The sequence below is a fragment of the Polypterus senegalus genome, chromosome 3 (genome assembly GCF_016835505.1).
Source record: "Polypterus senegalus isolate Bchr_013 chromosome 3, ASM1683550v1, whole genome shotgun sequence".
NCBI lineage: Eukaryota > Metazoa > Chordata > Cladistia > Polypteriformes > Polypteridae > Polypterus > Polypterus senegalus.
This window is the reverse complement of record NC_053156.1, coordinates 187,757,716-187,778,773: the sequence shown is the minus strand read 5'-3', so window position 1 is coordinate 187,778,773 and position 21,058 is coordinate 187,757,716. Positions and strand designations below refer to the sequence as shown.

Below are 21,058 nucleotides of genomic sequence, written 5' to 3'. Positions count from 1 at the left end.
ATTGGAAAAATAAAACTGTTATCAATTTAATTCCTTTGTTTTAAACAGGAGCTGCTTACTGCCAGTTTATGGACATGCTTTTTCCTGGTTGTGTACACCTGAAGAAAGTCAAATTCCAAGCTAAACTTGAACATGAGTACATACATAACTTTAAAGTACTACAGGCAGCTTTTAAGAAAATGAGTGTTGATAAAGTATGTGAATTGCCTTTTATTTTATTTCTTGTCTATTAAATAAACTATAAATGGTGAATAAAAATATGTCTGGTGCTTTAGCTTAATAAACGACACTCTCTGTAAGAAGTTTATTTGTATCCTAATATTCACAAATGAGTTTGCAAAATTAAATACTGTATTTAGTATAATATAAATATAAATCATTTTGTAGTTATTTTGACAGTAGGTCTCTGACATACTCAAGGCAATCAATGCAAGTAGGTAAAGCAAATTTTTAATAAAGTTTTGCTTTATTTAATATTAAGAAACTGGGGATGAACTAGCTGGTGGTAATAAAGTACACCCTTTACAAAGTGGCAGCACATGACAATTGAGTGAGTGTGCGCCATTACCATTTTGCACATTTTAAAATAATATTTAATAATGTGTGTGTGTTTGCAAAATTTATAATGTGTTATATTATGTTTAAATAGACTTACTAATGCAAAAATTTTTAAATGTTTATACATGTATTATATGTATTGTTATATATGTGGTTGTATGTATATATACGTATATATAGTAATTTTGTAAAAATCATAAAGAGTCAAGGACCAACTGGGTACCCAGTTTAGTAAATGAGGTCAAAACAAAATGGGGAATAAGGTTGTCTCGGTTTCTTGCAAGTCGTAGTAACCAAAGGCTTCTCTGCCACAGAGTTCTTAAATACTAAGTGAGTGAGGTCCAAATTAGTTCCAACTTCTGGTGCCTACGTGGGTTAAATTGCTCCGAGGTCATAACAGAAGTGACATTATGGTTTCTCTCAGGACTTGCCCTTTGATCTGCAGGAAAGAGAGGAGATGTTTTTAGTAATTGCTTTAAACCATCCTGTGTGGTCAACTGTTATATCTTGAAATAGTTGCTTACATATTTTAGACACTCCCTAAGCATTTGTGTGCAACTATATATATATATATATATATATATTTCACTTTCACCAAACAACAAATATTTTAATTCTCACTGATAAGCCTCTTTACTGGGATGAAACATTACTTTCCCTGATGGGAACATGAATTAGACGATCTACAAGTCTCTGAATTATAGTTTAAATCCAAACAATATATTCAATCTCTTTTCTCTGTTTTTCACTGAGTAATAATTTCTAATTGTTTGCTCTAATGCGATCTTTACTGTCAATTTTTTTTGAGACTTTAGAATTTTCGTAGTTCCATTATCTCTAACCTGCTCTGCATTTGTATCGCGCCAGTGTTTTTGAATTCTTTATGACGTTTTACTTTGTCATCAACTCTTTGTCTTTTATTTCTGTCCCCTGGCGTGGTTAAATCTCTTGGCACAAAGTCTTGTCTTGCGGGACGTGAAAGTGTCTCTTTTCAAAAGATCACGTCGTCTCGCAGTATAAAAAGTCTTGTATATATATATTTCAAAGTTCATTTATAATGTGATATATTATGTTTAAATAGATTTAATAATGCAAGTTGCATGAACTGTTTTTTATGTGTTAGTTTTCTGAGCTCATGGCTATTGTGTGTGTGTGTTTTTTTTTTTGGTGAAAAGTAATGAAAATTAATTCTGTAAGTTTTTTCATATTCTTTGTTTTGAGGATTCATTATCTGTGACCTTATTAGATGAATTGTGCTATTAATTGACAAGAACCAGACTAAAGATTATTTTAAGATTAACTAATAGTATATAATTTAAAGGGGATTTTGAGAACTCATTCATGACCTTTCTATTTTAACCCAGATTATCCCTGTTGAAAAATTGGTGAAAGGTAAATTCCAAGACAACTTTGAATTTGTTCAGTGGTTTAAAAAGTTATTTGATGCAAATTATGATGGCAAAGACTATGACCCATTACTTGCTCGACAGGGTCAAGAAGTAGCAGCTCCACACAATCCTGGTAAGCATATTTTCAGAAATTACAAGTATTTCATTTTAACATTATCATTATTTCTGTACATACATAATTTTAATACAAATTATTAAAACTGTGTATAATTTAGAACTTTATTTAAATTATATTGCCTGTTAAAGTTGTAAACAAATGTGTAGGTTTCTATGTAGATATCTAAAGCATTGTAACAGACACAATTGTTTGAATGTCTCTTAGAGCAAGTCAAATAAATAGATATTATTTCTTCCTAAATTAAAATTACATTTTTTATGACAGTATCTAAGTGCAAAATGCATATACATTTTTAATGATTTTTGCTTCCTCAACTAAATCAACATTTTTCCTTCCCAAGAGAGTCATTGTGATTTTGTAAATTTGAATTATTTTCTCCAGCCATACAATCTAAATCCTGCACTAGTAAAAGAACATTCTCTAGCTTTTCCTTTGAGAGACACACTCATTCCTTTTCCAAATTGCTTAAATACTCTACAGCTATTTTTCTTATGTATGTTTTATTCATACTTCATATGTTTTAAAAAGCATTGTTGGGGTATTCAAATGCAAATATTACTGTAAATGCCCATTTCCTTGATTTAGCAGGCTCCGTAGAAACTACAGGACCACCAAGATAGAATGCTTTCTTAGTGTTCCTACACCCTTGAGTCCTTTAAAAGATAAAGTATTCAAGACAGTTTCCTGGATACTTGTCTTAGGTTGATTAGACACTGTTCTGTCTCACCTATACACCTGAAGGAAGTTTTACTGGGTCTTTGATAATACTTTCACTTCAGGAAGTTCAGGTACCCTCCTAGGTTGCTTTTCCTTCATTTGCCCTGTGGAAAGGGGCAGTTGCTATCTAATCCTCTTTGTGTTTTTCTCTCAGTGCCTGATACCTTATGAGAATTTTCTGTCTTCTCACTAATTGCTTTAACAGTAAATATTATATTGAAAACACTTTATAAAAAGTCAGATAATTCATACTTTGAAATTCCACAAACTACATAAAGGGATAAAAATAATTCAAAAGGTGTAAAGGAAATGGAAAAAGGAATTAAGCTGAAGCCAGTGCAAAAAGCAACCAATTTTTCAAGTACTGCTCCAGTTAAAAAAAATATATATCTGTATGTTTAAGAACCCTCAAAGATGCACAGAGACATCTGAGAAAACTGAGATCTAAATAACAAATTAATTCAATAAGAATTTTACCCAAGAATTAGGAAAAGAAAAAATAAATGGATTGCTTCTGGCAAAAGTAAAAATAAAGCCCACTGCTTTGACATTTTAAAACAGAACAGTCAGATCTGCTTCACAACCCTGAGATGTTTAAAGGCTAATAAAACCCCCAGGCCTGTTAAAGGAAATTAAAAACATTATTTTTAAACTTCTATAATGCACATTTCACTAGTCACCAGAAACTGGAGAAGTTCATCAAAGAAAGCTGCAGTTGAAAGCAAGTGTTACTTGTGTCCCATGGAGAAGTATCGAAACTATAGTCAGAAATAAATTAGAATGCTGTTTATATTAAAATAATATAATATGTAACAGCATGGGTTTATGAAATCAAGGTCCTGCCCAACTAGACTGTTAGTATTTCTTGAATAGACAACTGGAGAAGCAGACAAAAGTGTACAATATTAACCCTCTCTAATGTAAGCCCCAGAAATCAGTCTGGAACTGTAAAGTAGCAATATTCAACTTACCAGAAATATGTATATAATATGCATGTCTGTCATTATTGTGCACCAGTGCTGGCACCCATTCTGTTTGCTCAAGGACACAAAAAAGGGTGGAACATGTTACAAAGCTCCACCCCAGTCATTGGCACAGCTATACCTATTCTTTAGCACAAAAATACAATGAATAAATACATGAAAATGGTAAAAGGTAAGCAAGTAAACAGACAATGATAGATACATTTAAATACACACAAACATACTTAGATATCATTTGCATCTTAGATTGAAGCAATTTACAAAGAGACAGTGCTGGAAAAGAATATGATTTCTTTGTCAAAAATTTTATATGTATGAAAAGTAAAGTCAGGATTGCAGTGGAGTAGGTGTAATAGTGAAGATGACCTGTGAAGAGCTGTGAAGCTCCAGGTGTTGGTTCTCACCCTGCTCAATATCTAAGTGGAGCAGTGACACCCATCTGCTCCAAGAGGGTCCCATGTACACTAAGCAACAGCAATGTGAGGTGGTAGCAGGGCCCGTGAGCTGGCCACAGATGACGAGGGATGGTGGTGGGGCACGAGCCAGTAAAGGGGTTGACCAAACTTGCTGGAGGCCATCCTCTGTAGGTGAAAATACCTCTTGAGGTGAGTTGCAGAAATGCAGAATTGGATAAATGCACTGGAGTGCAAGTTTTGACTGAGACAGATCCTGACTGTGTTTTAAACTATGATTTTTTAAAGCTTTTGATTTTATTTATTCTTTGGGATTTGAACCTCCATGTGCACTCCATTTTTATGGATTTGTTATAGATGAACTGCTCTGCACACTGGGAACACTTCTTGGGATTGTTGTAGTAAATGCCTTTTACACCAGAGAAGTTAGGAAAGTACAATCAGCACAGTAAAGATATCACCAACCTCTGTTTTCCTATTCACACTGCTATGTGAGGCACAGTGTTTTCAAATTTATACACTTTGGATATGTTGTCAGTGGTCAAAAGCATTTCTTAGTGTAAGTGGAAGGCCAAATAGACCTTTTTTTAAGTTTATCCAGGTCAATGAGGATAATATCTTAGTTTACCTTTCTATACAGTGTATTGTGTACTCCCTTATCACCAAACTAGTCCAACAGGTTAAGCAAGCAAAAGATCCAAGACATAACTGAGTGTGAAAAGCCTTTTTTATAAACAGAAAGAGATCACAGACAGGCAGAGGACACCCCACTCAAGCAAAGTACAGATACTCTAAAAGGGGATATTCAAGGAACCTTTATTAAGTATGTATGTCTACATGAAACTTCAGAGAATCAAACTTAATGATAGTTCAGATTAAAAAATGCTTTTATATGTCACCACGCTGACGTCCCATCCAAAAGAGCTTCCTAATTTGCAACATTGTACGTTTGCTTGCAATGCTTTGAACTATGACAGACACAATAGAATTACAGGGAGCTATAAAATATAAACATATAATTTAACATGCAGTAACATCACTTCAGGTTTCATAATGAATTGGGATCACAGTTAAATATCCACTTTTCAATAAAAACGTCTCATTGGCTCATTTCTTATGTGTACAGTTAAGTTATTTTCCATGTGTATTTTGTTTTTTTAAGTTACTGTAGGTAGAAAGTTTTTCTGTTGAAAAAAAATAGGTCAGCCATTTGAACATTTTTTTTTTTTTCGATCTTGCCTGTACTCCGCGTTATGGTGCGTGATACTGAAAATGCAGACAGAACGGAGTACAGGCAACATTGAAAAAAAAATGTTTAAATGACAATTTATGTTCAAATGGCATAGCATTTTCAAATAATGACGTGCATACACAAGAGAGACAGAGACGGATTCGATCTTATTCAAGTGGTTACTGGAATATAAAATAAACACATAAAAAGGTATAACGAAACAAGTGTGCTTTTATTTAAGAATAAAACTGAATAACAAAAAATTCTTAACTCATTGACTGCAACATATAAATCTAATGATTTTATTTTCTTTGGTCATATTCTTTAGTAAAAGTGCACATGTTTATTTAATATTTGGACTAAAGTCTTTACACATTATACACTTCACATCATTATTAGTATAACATGGAAAAAGTTTCAGCTTTATATATGTGTTCAGCATTTCTTGCCTCACATTTTCTTTCATCCTACAGTTACCCAGATCTTTCTAGACGCCGAACACACATGAAATACATGTATTCCAAATAACAATATACTGTATTATTTACCCTATACAACTCCAGGAACCTTACACGCAGATAAGGAGCCTTGGTTTGGGCTGGGAGAGTTGATTTCCATCAAGGCGGGGAAGGGACAGCAGGCTGCTTGCTGCATGTGCTGATCAACACATTTATAAAACAAAAAACTCTGATGGAGAGGTGTGCAGGGATTTAAGGTGGGCCGAGATTTCAAGTTTTTTAGTAGGCTTTAGTAATTCTAGTGATAATACTTCCAACTGCAGCTGACAGGGCTGTAATGGTTGGAGAATAGGCAAAATGAGCAACACAAATGGTGCCATTATCAAACAATACAGTCTTCTGACGCATTGGTGACATGGCACATGACATCCTAGCACAGTTAGTGCAGCACAAAAAGAACAGTGATTTTTTTTTTTACAAATGAATCTACTGACATAGCAAATTTGGCCTAATTACTTATACAGTGCATCCGGAAAGTATTCACAGCGCATCACTTTTTCCACATTTTGTTACACCCTTATTCCAAAATGGATTAAATTCATTTTTTTCCTCAGAATTCTACACACAACACCCCATAATAACAACATGAAGAAAAATGTTTATTTGAGATTTTTGCAAATTTATTAAACATAAAAAAAAACTGAGAAATCACATGTACATAAGTATTCACAGCCTTTGCCATGATTGGACATGATTTGGAAAGGCACACACCTGTCTATATAAGGTCCCACAGTTGACAATTCATGTCAGAGCACAAACCAAGCATGAAGTCAAAGGAATTGTCTGTAGACCTCCGAGACAGGATTGTCTTGAGGCACAAATCTGGGGAAGGTTACAGAAAAATTTCTGCTGCTTTGAAGGTCCCGTTGAGCACAGTGGCCTCCATCATCCGTAAGTGGAAGAAGTTCAAAACCACCAGGACTCTTCCTAGAGCTGGCTGACCATCTAAACTGAGTGATCGGGGGAGAAGGGCCTTAGTCAGGGAGGTGACCAAGAACCCAATGGTCACTCTGTCAGAGCTCCAGAGGTCCTCTGTGGAGAGTGGAGAACCTTCGAGAAGGACAACCATCTCTGCAGCAATCCACCAATCAGGCCTGTATGTTAGAGTGGCCAGACGGAAGCCACTCCTTAGTAAAAGGCACATGGCAACCCACCTGGAGTTTGCCAAAAGGCACCTGAATGACTCTCAGACCATGAGAAACAAAATTCTCTGGTCTGATGAGACAAGGATTGAACTCTTTGGTGTGAATGCCAGGTGTCACGTTTGGAGAAAACCAGGCACCGCTCATCACCAGGCCAATACCATCCCTACAGTGAAGCATGGTGGTGGCAGCATCATGCTGTGGGGATGTTTTTCAGCGGCAGGAACTGGGAGACTAGTCAGGATAAAGGGAAAGATGACTGCAGCAATGTACAGAGACATCCTGGATGAAAACCTGCTCCAGAGCACTCTTGATCTCAGACTGGGGCGACGGTTCATCTTTCAGCAGGACAACGATCCTAAGCACACAGCCAAGATATCAAAGGAGTGGCTTCAGGACAACTCTGTGAATGTCCTTGAGTGGCCCAGCCAGAGCCCAGACTTGAATCCGATTGAACATCTCTGGAGAGATCTTAAAATGGCTGTGCACCGACGCTTCCCATCCAACCTGATGGAGCTTGAGAGGTGCTGCAAAGAGGAATGGGCGAAACTGGCCAAGGATAGGTGTGCCAAGCTTGTGGCATCATATTCAAAAAGACTTGAGGCTGTAATTGCTGCCAAAGCTGTATCAACAAAGTATTGAGCAAAGGCTGTGAATACTTATGTACATGTGATTTCTCAGTTTTTTTACTTTTAATAAATTTGCAAAAACCTCAAGTAAACTTTTTTCACATTGTCATTATGGGGTGTTGTGTGTAGAATTCTGAGGAAAAAAATGAATTTAATCCATTTTGGAATAAGGGTGTAACATAACAAAATGTGGAAAAAGTGATGTGCTGTGAATACTTTCCGGATGCACTGTATATATCAGGTATTGTTATGGAGTACAATTAAAGAGGATATTTTTTTTATTTTGCTAGCTATGCCTAACTTGAATGACAAGAGAAGATGTTTTTGATGAGCTTGACAATTTTTTTAGTGTGCATGGACTTATCTGGGCCAAATGTGTTGGCATTTATACTGATGGTACCAAATGAATGACTGGAAGTCATAGTGTTGTAGTGACTCCTGATGCAACTTGGACCCTGTAACATATATAGGAAGGCTCTTGTTATAAAACACATGCCAGCCAGTCTAAAAGAAGTGTTGGACAGTGGTGTCGAGATTGTTAATTTTATTAAAGCAAGACCATTAAATTTGAGAATATTTTTATCTTTGTGAAACCAAATGCAAAGTGATATCTACAAGCTTGCTACTTCACACTGAAGTGTGTTGGCTGTTGCAAGGTAAAGTGTTGAGTAATTTTTGGAGTTATGAGATGAGGTTAAATTGCTTCTTTATGATTATCCGTTCCTCCTTTCAGACTATATACATGACAGCGATTTGCTCATACGATTAAGTTACCTTTCTGACATTTTTTTCTCAGTTAAATAATTTAAATATTGGCCTCTAGGGTTTAACCAGCAGTATATTTAGTATGCATGATAAAATTAAGGGAAAGAATAAAAAGCTTGTATTTTGGTCTTAATGTCTAGTTGAGAGCAAAATGCAGGTTTTGTGTTCCTTTTAGACATTTTTTTTCTGCAAATCAACTTGACCTGGCGAACTGTGTCCAACAAGGTATCAAAGAGCATCTCACACATCTGGCCATGCAGTTATTAGAGTACTTTTCTAGAATTTACAGTGCAGAGTGTTGGATATACAATCCTTTTAATTGTTGCACCAGCGCTCCCATTCTTTGTCTTCCACTTAGAACTTGATAGAGATTGCCATTAATGGATACATAAAAACTTCTTCAACACAAACCGCTGGCAGACTTTTGGTTTAATTTACATTTGAATATCCAGAGCATTCAAACATTAAGTTCCCACAGCCATTCCCAACCAAATACCTCTGTGGGAGTGTTTTTCAGCACTTGCTGTACTAAAATCAAATCATAGTGCAGTCATAGAATTTTTTATTGAGAACAGTTTAAGACTATTAAATGGACAGCCCATACATCCCATTAATGGTAAATAAATAAATTAAACGTAGTTTAGAATAAATTAAAAGAACCATGTTTTTGTTAACATGTAAAGTCAATATACTGAATGCCAATTATTGGTACTAGTATGAACAAGGCATATATAGAGGGTCCATGGAATTAAAAAAAGAGTGCCAAACCTCAAAGTTTGGGAAACATTGTGCTATAGCAATATGCAAGAAATGTAATGGATATTAACACTAGAATTACCAGAGCCTACAAAAAAACTTGTGGATCCGTCCCACCTTAAAACGCCTCACACCTCTCCGTCACGTCTTTTGTCTTCTAAATTTGTGGCTAAGCAGCAAACAGCAAGCAGCCTACTATCACATCTCTCACCGGCGCACAGTTTTCTTAGTTCAAGTCTGTTTACCTGCGTGTCAGTTGCTTGGAGTTGTATAGAGTGAGAAGTCAAGCAGAATGACACCTTTCATAAATACTATATCGTTACTTGCATTTCATGTGTGTTCTGTGCCTACATAGATCTATGTACACACATCGTTAAAGAAACGTTTTTCATGTTTTAGTCATAATTGACACAATGTAGACATGAACTTTATAATGTGTGAAGCCTGAAGTCCAAATATCAAAGAAACAGTTTCACAAAAAGTACAAATATAATAGAACAAGTGTGCTTTTATTCAAAAATATAACTACAGAAAAACAACCCGCGTTAGAATGCGATATTGACACGCACTTGCTAAGAGCGCTGTGGTGGCGCAACGGTATCAGCTCTTGACTGGTAGTCTGAACTTTACAGGTTCAATTCCAGATGAGGCCGTTTTGAAAAGTGAGCTGTACGTATTCTTACTACTTTAAAATAAAAACATACATTTGATTCCAGTCTGTAACAGCAGGTGTAATTTATGATACTTGTAAAGGTTAGCTTTTTTTTTTTATTCTGTTATTCTCTCAGCCGCGTTCACGATCCCAACTGAAAACCCCCCAACCAACCCCACCATACACATCACAGGGCACAAACATCCAAGTAATGTCATTTTTTGACATTGATGTACTCACAAGCTTTGATTTACCATCTGCACCAGTTTGGGTATGAAATGCATTTATATTCACTAAGGCGGTTACCTAAAACACAATTTCTTTGTGAAATTATAAATATGTATATCTTGTACAAAAAATTTTAAAAAATATATATTTTTCATCATTAAAGTTAATTGTTATGTGGCCCTAGCGGTCTAATTAGACAGGTGCTCTAAAGCTTATAAATCAAGGTAAATAACATTTGATCTGGCTTTTACATAAGTAACATGTACATGTTTCTTATGTAAAGACCATCACAAAACATAATTAAAAACAGGACTTTGCACAATACATCGGAAAGCTCTGTAAGCTGTGCTGCTTCATTGGAGGACAGGTGTGGGGAAGACTGATTGGCAGGATGATGACTGACCTCTTGCTGCATCCAAACGGCGCCATCTTTTGCCTTTATGCTTGTTGCAGCTGCATTGTTCTTTATATGTGAGTGGACTTTTGTTGTGAGGAGTGGGGGGTGCTTCTGTTCTCTTTCTCCAGTGTACATCCCTCGTCCTCATCCGAGTTCACTTCTGTTATAGCACATCTTTATTTGAAAATTAACAGTGTCAGATCGGGGCAAGCGTGAGCACAACTGAGAGAATAAAACCAAAAAAAAAGGCTAACCTTTACAAGTACCACACATTTTCACTGGCTGGTACAGACTCAAATCAAATGTTTGTTTTTATAGCATAATAGTAACAATAAGAGCTGCTTACTACTCAAAACGACTATTTTGAGAAGTGGGGAGGCTCAAACTGGTGACCTTTTGAATAGGAGTCAGCAATTCTTACCGCTGTACTACCAGAGAAATCACAACAAGCAGCCAGCCACTCTAACCTGATTTCTTTTTCTTTGGTTATAGTCTTGAATAAAAGTGCACTTGTTCTGTTTTATTTGTACCTTTTTCTTAAAGTGCTTATTTGATATTTGGACTTCAGTATTCACACATTATACACTTCATGTCAAAATTTTGTCTTTAGTACTAAAACATGAAAGTTTGTCTTTTAGGTATGTGTTCAACATTTCTTGCATTTCCTATCATCCTACACTTACATAGATCTTTGTAGACACGGAACACACTTGAAATGCATCTGTTCCAAATAACAATATATTTTTTAGCCTATACAACTCTAGGTACCTGACACCCTGATAAACAAGGCTTCAGTTGGGAGAGGTTTTTGCACTTTCTGCGGTGGTGGGAGGATGGGATAGTAGGCTGCTTGCTGCTTGGGCTTATCAACACATTTACAAGACAAAAGACACTGACGGAGAGGTGCAAGCAGATTTAAGGTGGGCTGGATTTACAAGTTTTTTTCGTAAGCTTTGGTAATTCTAGTGTTAATTTCATAATCTCTATGAATTATACATTTTGATTCAGTATGTACTGTAAACAATTACTTGATAATTTTCAATTATTTTTTCATTTTCATCCTTCTTCTTTTCAAGAATGAGGATGCAGCTCCCGATGCCAGGGGCACTGCATGTAAGACTGGAAGAGAACCTAGAGAGAAAGTAATTCTGTCATAGGGATCATTCTTGTACATGTCAGAATCTGAGTCAGTTACTGCTGATTCTACTGCTATTTTGAGTATGCAGTCACTGGCATAGTGAAAAAAATCCTTCCAAAATGGCACAAACAGAGGAGGATGAACCACTACCCAAACATAAACACACAAAAAACAGTTCTTTTAAACCCATCTGCCTCTTATTGAAGTTAGAATCTATACAAAAAGCATTTTTATAAACCATTCTGTTCCTGCTAAATATGTAGCAGTTCAGAAGAAAATGCTAAACAGATATCTGTTAACTTAAATTGACTCCACCTTTCACTATAACGTATCTCCATTTGAACAATGTTCTGGTGAATCCTCTCCCAGTGTTCATTGTGCCCATGTTCTCACAACAAAGATCCAAATGAGAATGTAGGAAATGGATTTTTAAAGATATATTACTCCCAAGTGCTAGGTAGGAAGAGAAAAGCTCCTCGACTAGTTCCTCACTGTTTTCTGCATTTGTATTCCTCAGAAAACTGTGACACGTGCCTTTTTTCTTGAATAAAGAAAAGGTGTATATTCTTTTACCATTAGCTCACTTGTTACCTGGACAAGACAACAGATTGATCAACCTGACCTTGCATATTTTTGTAAAAATTATATAAACCACAATTTTCTCACTTCAGGACAACAATAAAAGGGGGCATTTTTATCATCTTCTAAATATAAGTTCCTGGCTGTTTTGACGGAATAAGAAGAAAAGATGTGTATCAGATACTTGACTTTGGGTTGTTTCCACCACAGCTGACATTAAAAACAAAGATTGCCATTTTTCAGCTCAAAAATATACTTCAGTTATGTTTTGTGCATGAAAAACACTTGTGCTATAAATACATGTAACTTTTTTTTTTTTTTTTTTTTTTTTTTTACATTTTATCAAAACATTATTACTGAAGCCAATATCTTGTGGAAATGGTTTGTGGTAGAGAAATTACAATTTCAGAAATGGATTCAGCACACCAAAATCTATAAAGTACACCAGTTCTTTTTTTTTTTTGCATGGGAGGAATTTGATATAGAGCAGCATAATTGGTGGAGTACCATTGGCATGGCAGTACACTGAAATTTTTCTGAACATGCAATAAATTAGATAAGGAGCATGTTTTATATGCATATACAGTCTACAAACAAATATCACCCGAGTATCTTGGAGACATTTGACATGATCACACTTAAACACTGTGTCAATGACTACTGCAGTTTTGCTTTGACTTTTTCGTCCAGTCTGCAGTAGTGCAAAGCCAGTATTTCAAGACCCTGTTTTGTCCTTTCAGGAATAGCTTTCTTACAACCACTCACCCTGTCAAGCCTACTGGCTGTGGACTACTGCAGACTGCACAAAGTCTCCTCTTCACAGTAGAAACTGAGACTTACTTTTTTATGAACACTGTTAAGCTGTGCTTGAACTGTTCTTGAAACTGTTGTGCCGTGAGGCACCTATGTCACAAGCTGGTGACCCTCAGGAAGTTGTCTTTTGATTAGGGTAATAATGCTTTGTCTCATTTCATTTGTTAATTGCTGTTTTACATAGCAGTAAAATTGGAGGGATAACGAATACTGAGGATACAGTAAAAAGTAATTGAACAATATTGAACAATATTCAGAACTGGGGACACACACTTGGAAAATGCAGTTAAATTTAGTGTTACACACAAGTGAAAGGGACATTAATTATATGCGCAAGGTTACCAGCAGAATTTGGAGGTTAATGTTGACATAATATTTTCTTTTCTTTTTTTTTCTTCATGAAACTTTCTTATGCTGTATTATAAGAGATTATGAATATTACACGGTGCAACAGCATAGGTTTTTTTTTTTTTTTTTATCTTTTATTGAATTTATTAGAAGCATGTAACATTCCATACAATCAAGTCAAACTTAACAAAACTTAACTTCAGTTCAGCCCCCACCCATGAGAAGGAGAGGAAGGATAACAACCAAAGTAAAACTTTTGAAATCAGTAAAGAGAGAAAAGAGTCATCCTCCCCAATAAAAAAATCTTAGTCTAAAATGCTACTGATTTGATCCTGCCAGGTTTTGTGATGATGATTTGTTAATGTATATGGGGATGTTTTGAAATAGAAACAGAAGCTCAGAGAGACTATGCATCTTATAGTGTTAATTCTCCCTGCTAAAATAAGTTGGAGGGTAAACTATCTATGTATATGTTGTTTAATTTTGTCCATACAAACAGCAAAATTTTGTTGAAATAGAGCTTTATATTTACTTGTGATGTTTACCCCCTAGATATTTAAATTGATCTTCAATGACAAAAGGGAAGTTGTCCAGTCTAATGTTGTTTGCTACGGAATTCACTGGAAAAGCATACTTTGGTTGAAATTAATTTTGAGTACAGATATCTTTTTGAAATTCTGCTGGTATAGTTAGGGCTACAGGCACGGAATTTTGTGGGTCTGATATGTACAGTACCATATCATCTGCATATAGTGATATTTCCTGTTCAAGTCCTTCACTGAAAATCCCCTTTATCTCCGATGCATTTCGAAAGTGAATTGCTAGTGGCTCAATCTAATGTGTTTTTTCATACATTACGGATACCACAGCTGCATTCTCCCAGGGCAGAGAAACTGGATTAAACCTCTGACACTATCAGAATTTCTAGACTCTATAATCTTATTTCAGAGTGGGAAAGGTACTGATGGCTACCCTGCTGAATTTTATAAAAAAAAAATGTTCAATTAATTTATCTCCCCTTTTATTAGGAACATTCATAGAAGCCAGAGACAATAAAATTCTACCACACACTTTTCGCCAAGCATTAAGTACTGTGTTCTCCTAAGAAAAATAAGGACTTTTACAATGTGCATCATACAGACCAATCTCACTTCTGAATAATGATTTTAAGATACTCTCCAAAGTCCTAGCTAGAAGGATTGAGAAGGTGCTTCCTTCATTACTATCACAAGACCAAACCGGATTTATTAAAGGTAGACATTTGGCTTCTAATCTTCGATGCCTATTTAATGTATTATATTCACCCATAAAGTCTAACACTCTGGAGATCTTATTATCTTTGGCTGTAGAAAAAACATTTGATATGGTTGAATGAGATTACCTATTCACCACTTTGCATAAATTTGGGTTTAGCCCGAATATACTGTATATACATGGATCAAACTACTGTATATCAGTCCAGAATCTTCAGTTTGTACTAACAGCATTATTTCAGACTGCTTCAAACTAGAACGTGGCACTAGACAATAATGCCCCTTGTCACTACTGCTATTTGCAATCACCATCAACAAAACATTGTCAATGTCTAAGAAATTCAAGTAATTAAAAAGGTAAATTATCGGTTGTATTGTAAAATCTGTTGAGTGTAAATGAAAGTATTGATAAGACTGTGTGTTGTGTTAATAAGGCAGTATACGGGGTACTATGTGCAGGTCTGGTCACCATACTGCAGAAAAAGATAAAAAAAACAATGTTAAAACAGTAACCATGTGCAGCATCTAGACTAAAGAGCATACCCTACTTTGACAGCTTAAAGAAATGAAACCTCTTTAATCTTGAGCAGGCAAGGCTGCGTGGAACGTTAATTCTTCAAAATTCTTATAGCTTTTGATAAAGTACTGTAGATGTAGCAACATTCTTTCAATTAAAGAATGAATTGATTGCAATAGAACAAAGGTTATAATTACAAGAGAGCACATTAAAGATTGAAATTAGGAAGCACTTCTTTAAACAAACCTGGAGCAAACTGCAAAGTCTTGTATGGTATTTGAAGCAGGAACATTGATTTTCAAAATTTACCTGAATGAATTATTGGAACAACTTACCTGTTAGCTAATTGAAAATGCTTGATGGACTGAATGACTTACTCTTGTTTGTGAAACTTAATTTTTCTTATATTGTACATCCCCGTGTTTGCCAATCCCAATAAAACGAATGTGTCGTGGAATCTTCATCCACCTATATGTGTTTTCTCTTTTTCATGAACTCCTTTGTTCTTGATCCTGTTCATAACATCTTATACTAGATACAGTTTAATTTTGCATTTACTGGAAAAATTCAGTGTTAACTGAACTGATATTAAAAAAATAAACTATGTAAGCTATATTCAGGCCCTTTCAGATAAATATTTAAAGGAGACACCTTCAGTGGAAAAGTAGCTTTACTCTCTCTGTGTATTTGTAGATAGTCTCAAGTTCATTTGTTCACATTATTTCTGAAGCAGTTTATTTTTTTTTATATACTGATCCTATACAGTTATTGTTAGCAGCATTTGCAACAGTGAAAGTGACTTATAGTAGTTATCTGACTTTGCAGTGTGAATAATAAAAACTTAAAACACTATTTTAAAACTTAAAGTACAAAACAAAGTTTTATTTTTTAAAAATGGTAAGGAATTTTCTACACCTTAACTTCTGAGTGAACTTTATTTGCAGCTTTGCAAACATGCAGGTGGTGATTTGTTTCCCTCCAGTAAGTTGGGAAGTGTTTTCAGCATGATTACTTTGTTGTGTAACAATAGATAAAAGTTATTTTAACAGAGTTATGCCAAAGTACAATCAAGACAAAATTGTACAGTTCTGCACACCCCAGTTCAAGAAAGTAATAGACCTGCTCTGTAGTGGGCGGCATGGTAACACACTATTATCAAGCAGTATGGATGCACATTCCTGTAATTTTAGAACCCTTTTGACTTCAATGAATGTGAAACCTTTTGCATATATTGATTTGATTCAGTATATTCTCCCATTAGTGCCAACAAGGACATCTCCAACTGCACCCAAGAACATGCCTGCACCCCAAAGAACGTCCAACACAATGTCTACGGGCATGCGAAAAAATCCACATGTTGCCAAGAATGGTGGGGGTGATTCAGATGCACAGATCATGGAACTCAACCAACAGGTAGAGTCGATGGGAGGGTAAGAGGACTTTTGCTATCTGAAGTGACAAATAAGGCCTATATCTCTCCGTGTTTCATATTATGATGCTTTCATTTGAATTAATGTATGTTTGAATAGCTCAAAACAAGATTATCATATAGATAATATCTCTAATAATATATTCTATAAACGTGAATTACTAACATAACCAGGAAAATATTTTTTTTTTTTATTACTTTTATTTGCAGGTACAGATAATTGCATGAAAATATAACAGCAAAGTTAATTTTTCTGTTTTAGAAAGATTTTTATTTCAGTTCTTAAACGAAGTGGAACATTTTTATCATTGTATTGTACAGCATTCACCATTTATTCATTAAGAATAATCTTTTACCAATAGATATTGTGATTTGTATGGTGATCTGAAGTAAAGCTAAAATTTTACTTGCCCAGTTAGGTCAATAGAAATATACCTCATTAGGCTAGTGACAATTTTTAAATGATAATTCTATATGTGTACAGTTAAGTACAATTTGTAAATTTAAATAAATTAAAAAGATAATGTTGCCAGGCACGGTTAAATTTAACAATTTAAAAAATAATGCAAGGGTCATTTGTAACTGACAAACTCATGATCTTGTCAAATATTTTCATTTTACAAAATATTTTGAGATGTTTGTGCAATACAAGGTAAGGATAGCTATAATTTATTAAAGGTTTTTTAACTTCCTGTTATACAATATGTATGTAGTGCTGCTTTTCTATTTTTTTTTTTTATTAAGAGAGCTGTTTTCAAACGGTTCAATCAAGAATAAAATCAGTAGGTAATGTTCCAAAAAAAAAGAAGCACTTAAGCCACTGTCCTCTGCATTCAGAGAGATGTATTAAAAAGCCTAATTGGATGGAAGTAGATCCTTAAATACAGGTAGTCCCTGAATTACGGACATATGACTTATGAACGGGGCCGCAGCTGCTCCCTCATTTGTCTGGGGGATGCGACGCAGGCTCCTCAGTAACTTCCGGTTTGTCATCTCCAGCCTGGGGACGCAGCAAGTGGTGGCTGGACGGAGGCTGGATGGGGCGTTTTCGCTGCTCGCACAGTGTAGTGTTCCTCATTCGGTTCCAGTTGATGAATGGGGCGGTGGGAGCCGCACCCCATTCATTCTCAGTGGGTGGCTGGGTGCGCGGCAAGCGCTCGTGTGCAGGACGGAAGCTAGATGGGACAGAGGGGGGCAGTTTGCTGCCCACCCACCATGCCGCCACAGCTACTGCTCCTGACTGAACGGAGTCTGGATGGAGCAGAGGGGGGAGTTTCACTGCTCGCAGCCTTATAGTGTCCCTCGAACGGCTGCCCCGTTTGTTCTTGGTGGACGGCTAGTGATGCTGCAAGCGGTGACCCGGTTGTGGCTGAACGGAGGCCATTTAGGGTGAATGTGGCAGCGTGGTGCAGCATTGTAGTGTGCCTTGGGTGGCTGCCTTTTGAATGGGGGCAGTGGTGGGCGATTCACTACCCGCCTTTGGCCGCACCCCGTTCGCTCTCGGTGGGCTGACACTGCAGGCAGCATGCTGTATGCAAGTGGAGGTAACTGTGAAGTGGGCTGGTGCTGAACTGCCCCTCGTTGCTCCATTCATTCTCAATAGCAAGCCTGCTTGTACTGTTATGTACATAGCAGGAAGTTGTCTGTCGTTCAGTACACCTGATGTACCGACGAGGGGTGCCTCCCTGCTGTGATAGCATGTACAGTGCTGTGCAGAAGAGCTCAACTTAACTTTTTTTCTTCACCCTTCAACAATGTCTCTGAAACACAATTCTGATGCAAGTGCTGGTGATACAGTAAAGAAGAAAAAAACCATTACCATGGAAAATAAAGTAGAAATAATAAAAAGGTCAGAGAGAGGTGAAACTCCATCATTCACTGGCAGAGCACCTGGTTACAGACAGTCAACAATAGCATTTGTTAAAATGTACCTGTTCCGACTTACATACAAATTCAACTTAAGAACAAACCTTCAGTCCCTATCTCGTACGTAACCTGAGGACTGCCTATATATTAAGACACTAAAATGCGGCAGAAATCCAGCATGTGTATTTTAAAATTAAATTGATGAATTCTCAAACTTTTCAAAATTAAAAGTGACAGAATTTTTAAGGCCACCTTAAATTCCTTCGTACCTCTTCATCGCCATCTTTGTTTTGCAAATGTGTCAATCAGCACAAGCGGAAAACAACCTGCCATCCCAGTTCTCCCAGCTCAAGTCTGTTTATCTTGGTGTGAGGTGTCTAGAATTATATAGGGTAAATAATATATTGTTATTTGGAATACATGCATTTCATGTTTCTTCCTTGTCTACAATGATCTGGATAAATGTAGGATGACAGGAAATGTGAGGCACCAAATGTTAAAACACTTAACTAAAACAGAAACTTTTTTTTATGTTATATGACGATATGCTGATGTGAAGTGTATGAAGACTGAAGTCCAAATATCAAATAAACACTTTCACAAAAGGTATAACAAAACAAGTGCACTTTTATTCAAGAATATAACCAAAGAAAAAAGAAATCATTCAATTTACATGTTGCTATCAATGAGTAAAAACCCAAGCCCAAATATCAATCGACTGAAAGTTGATAAGTTGAGTACTTATCTGGTGTAGAGGTAAGAACTGCTGCCTAGTAATCAAGAGTTTCCGGGTTTGAGTCCGGGCTTTCCCCGTTTTGAGTAGTGAGCTGCTATTATTACTATTACATAATAAAACATACATTTGATTTGAGTATGTAACACCCAGTGTAAATGTTTGCAGCTTGCAAAAATTGGTGTTTTTTTATTCAGTTTTATTTCTCTCAGTCACATTTACATGGTACAACGAACTTGCCTCTCCCTCTCTGAGTTGATGACCACAGTTGGTGCTGTGGTTGATGCCTGGTCAGAACTGCTTTTTGTAACAGCAATCAAAGATAAGATGCCCATGACCACAATTAGACTATCACACGGCGTTTGCACTTTGACAACAAAGACACCCGTGCAGAACAAATGAAAAGCAACAGATTTGCTGCGATCTTGGACATCTGGCAGCATTTTGTTGAGAACTATGTTTTGAGTTACAACCCAGGGCAACATATTACTGTTGATAAGCACCAGTTTCTAACAAAGGTCCGTTGTCCTTTCTTGCAACACAGCTCATCCAAGTCTAACAAATTTGGCATAAAGTTTTGGGTTGCAGCAGATTTGGAGACAAAATACATGTGCAATGCCTCTCCTTATTTAGGAAAAGATGCCAGTCGTCCTACGGAAGAAAGACTTTTCCAGATTATGATCATAAAGCTTATGGAGCCATTTCTGGACAAGTAGATTTTATACAGTTATACCTTTTGTGAAAGTGTTTATTTGATATTTGGACTTCAGTTTTCATACATTATACACTTCACGTCAGCTTTTTGTCATTATTACTATAACATGAAAAAAGTTTGTGTTTTAGTTATGTGTTCAACATTTTTTGTCACGTATTTCCTGTCATCCTACATTTACCCAGATTGTTTTAGACACAGAACACACATGACATATATATTCCAAATAACAATATATTATTTACCCTATACAATTCCAGACACCTAACACCCAGATAAAGTTACTTCAGCATCTGACTTGACTTCAGCTGCATTAGTGGGGGATGTGTGAGCAGGCTGCCAGTGCTGACTGATACATTTGCAAAACAAAGAAGCTGATGAAGAGGTGCGAAGGAATTTAAGGTGGCCCGGCATTATGCTTTTTTTCATAGGCTTCACGGATTCTAGTGTTAAAAGTTTACACAGTCGCATCTTAATTTCAAATCATTGTTGATACATGTGTGGTAAAGTGAGGTTTGCGGCTGTTTAGCAGCTTTTAAATAAATAATTACCACACTCAAATCTTTGGGGGGGGGGTATGCGTGGTATCATGGCGAGAGTGGTTCCTGTGCGCGATGTGGGAATGGGCGGCCCTGTACTTGGTGCAGAGGTGCAAGATCACCCACGGCACTAATTGATGTCGGGAACTGCTTATTGCCGAAGCTGTGCCATGTCCCCGCTTTAAAAAGGAAGTGCAAGTACAGGAAGGGAGAGAAAATAAAAAGCAGATCAGAGGAAAACAGACTGGCCAGTGATCTTGAAAGAGAGAAGGACGCTGAAGGGAAATTGAAAGAGAGGCAAAGATAGAGAGAGAGCACCCAAGCTTATCGAATGAGGCATGTGGTCAGGAGCGATCCTCGTGACCATGGAAACTGGAGGTGGTGATGGGGGCACTCCTAATGAGCATTTTCTTGGGGAGCAGGAGCGACCTGAGTGACGGTATCTCACCATGAGGGGCGGGAGAGACGTGTGGGCCTCGTTCGGTTGCCCTGCAGATGCAGATGGAAGGGCGGCAGGGAACGGAGCCCATTTAAGAAAGTTAATTGCAGATGTTAGCAGGCATCTCCTTACACTACAAGGTCCCAACAGGATAAGTGGAGCAGATGCCTGTTTTG

At 36.6% G+C, this 21,058-nt stretch overlaps 1 protein-coding gene across 3 annotated transcripts in view; it reads left to right on the top strand.

Annotated features, from left to right (window-relative positions):
- The window catches only part of LOC120525748 (microtubule-associated protein RP/EB family member 3-like), a 242,037-nt gene that overhangs the window by 205,319 nt on the left and 15,660 nt on the right, over positions 1-21,058 (top strand). For all 3 annotated transcript variants that reach the window (XM_039748317.1, XM_039748315.1, XM_039748316.1), the window contains 3 exons: positions 49-194; positions 1,923-2,079; positions 16,426-16,577. In XM_039748317.1, coding sequence (XP_039604251.1) covers positions 49-194; positions 1,923-2,079; positions 16,426-16,577 — 455 coding nt within the window. The remainder of the gene's footprint in view (positions 1-48; positions 195-1,922; positions 2,080-16,425; positions 16,578-21,058) is intronic.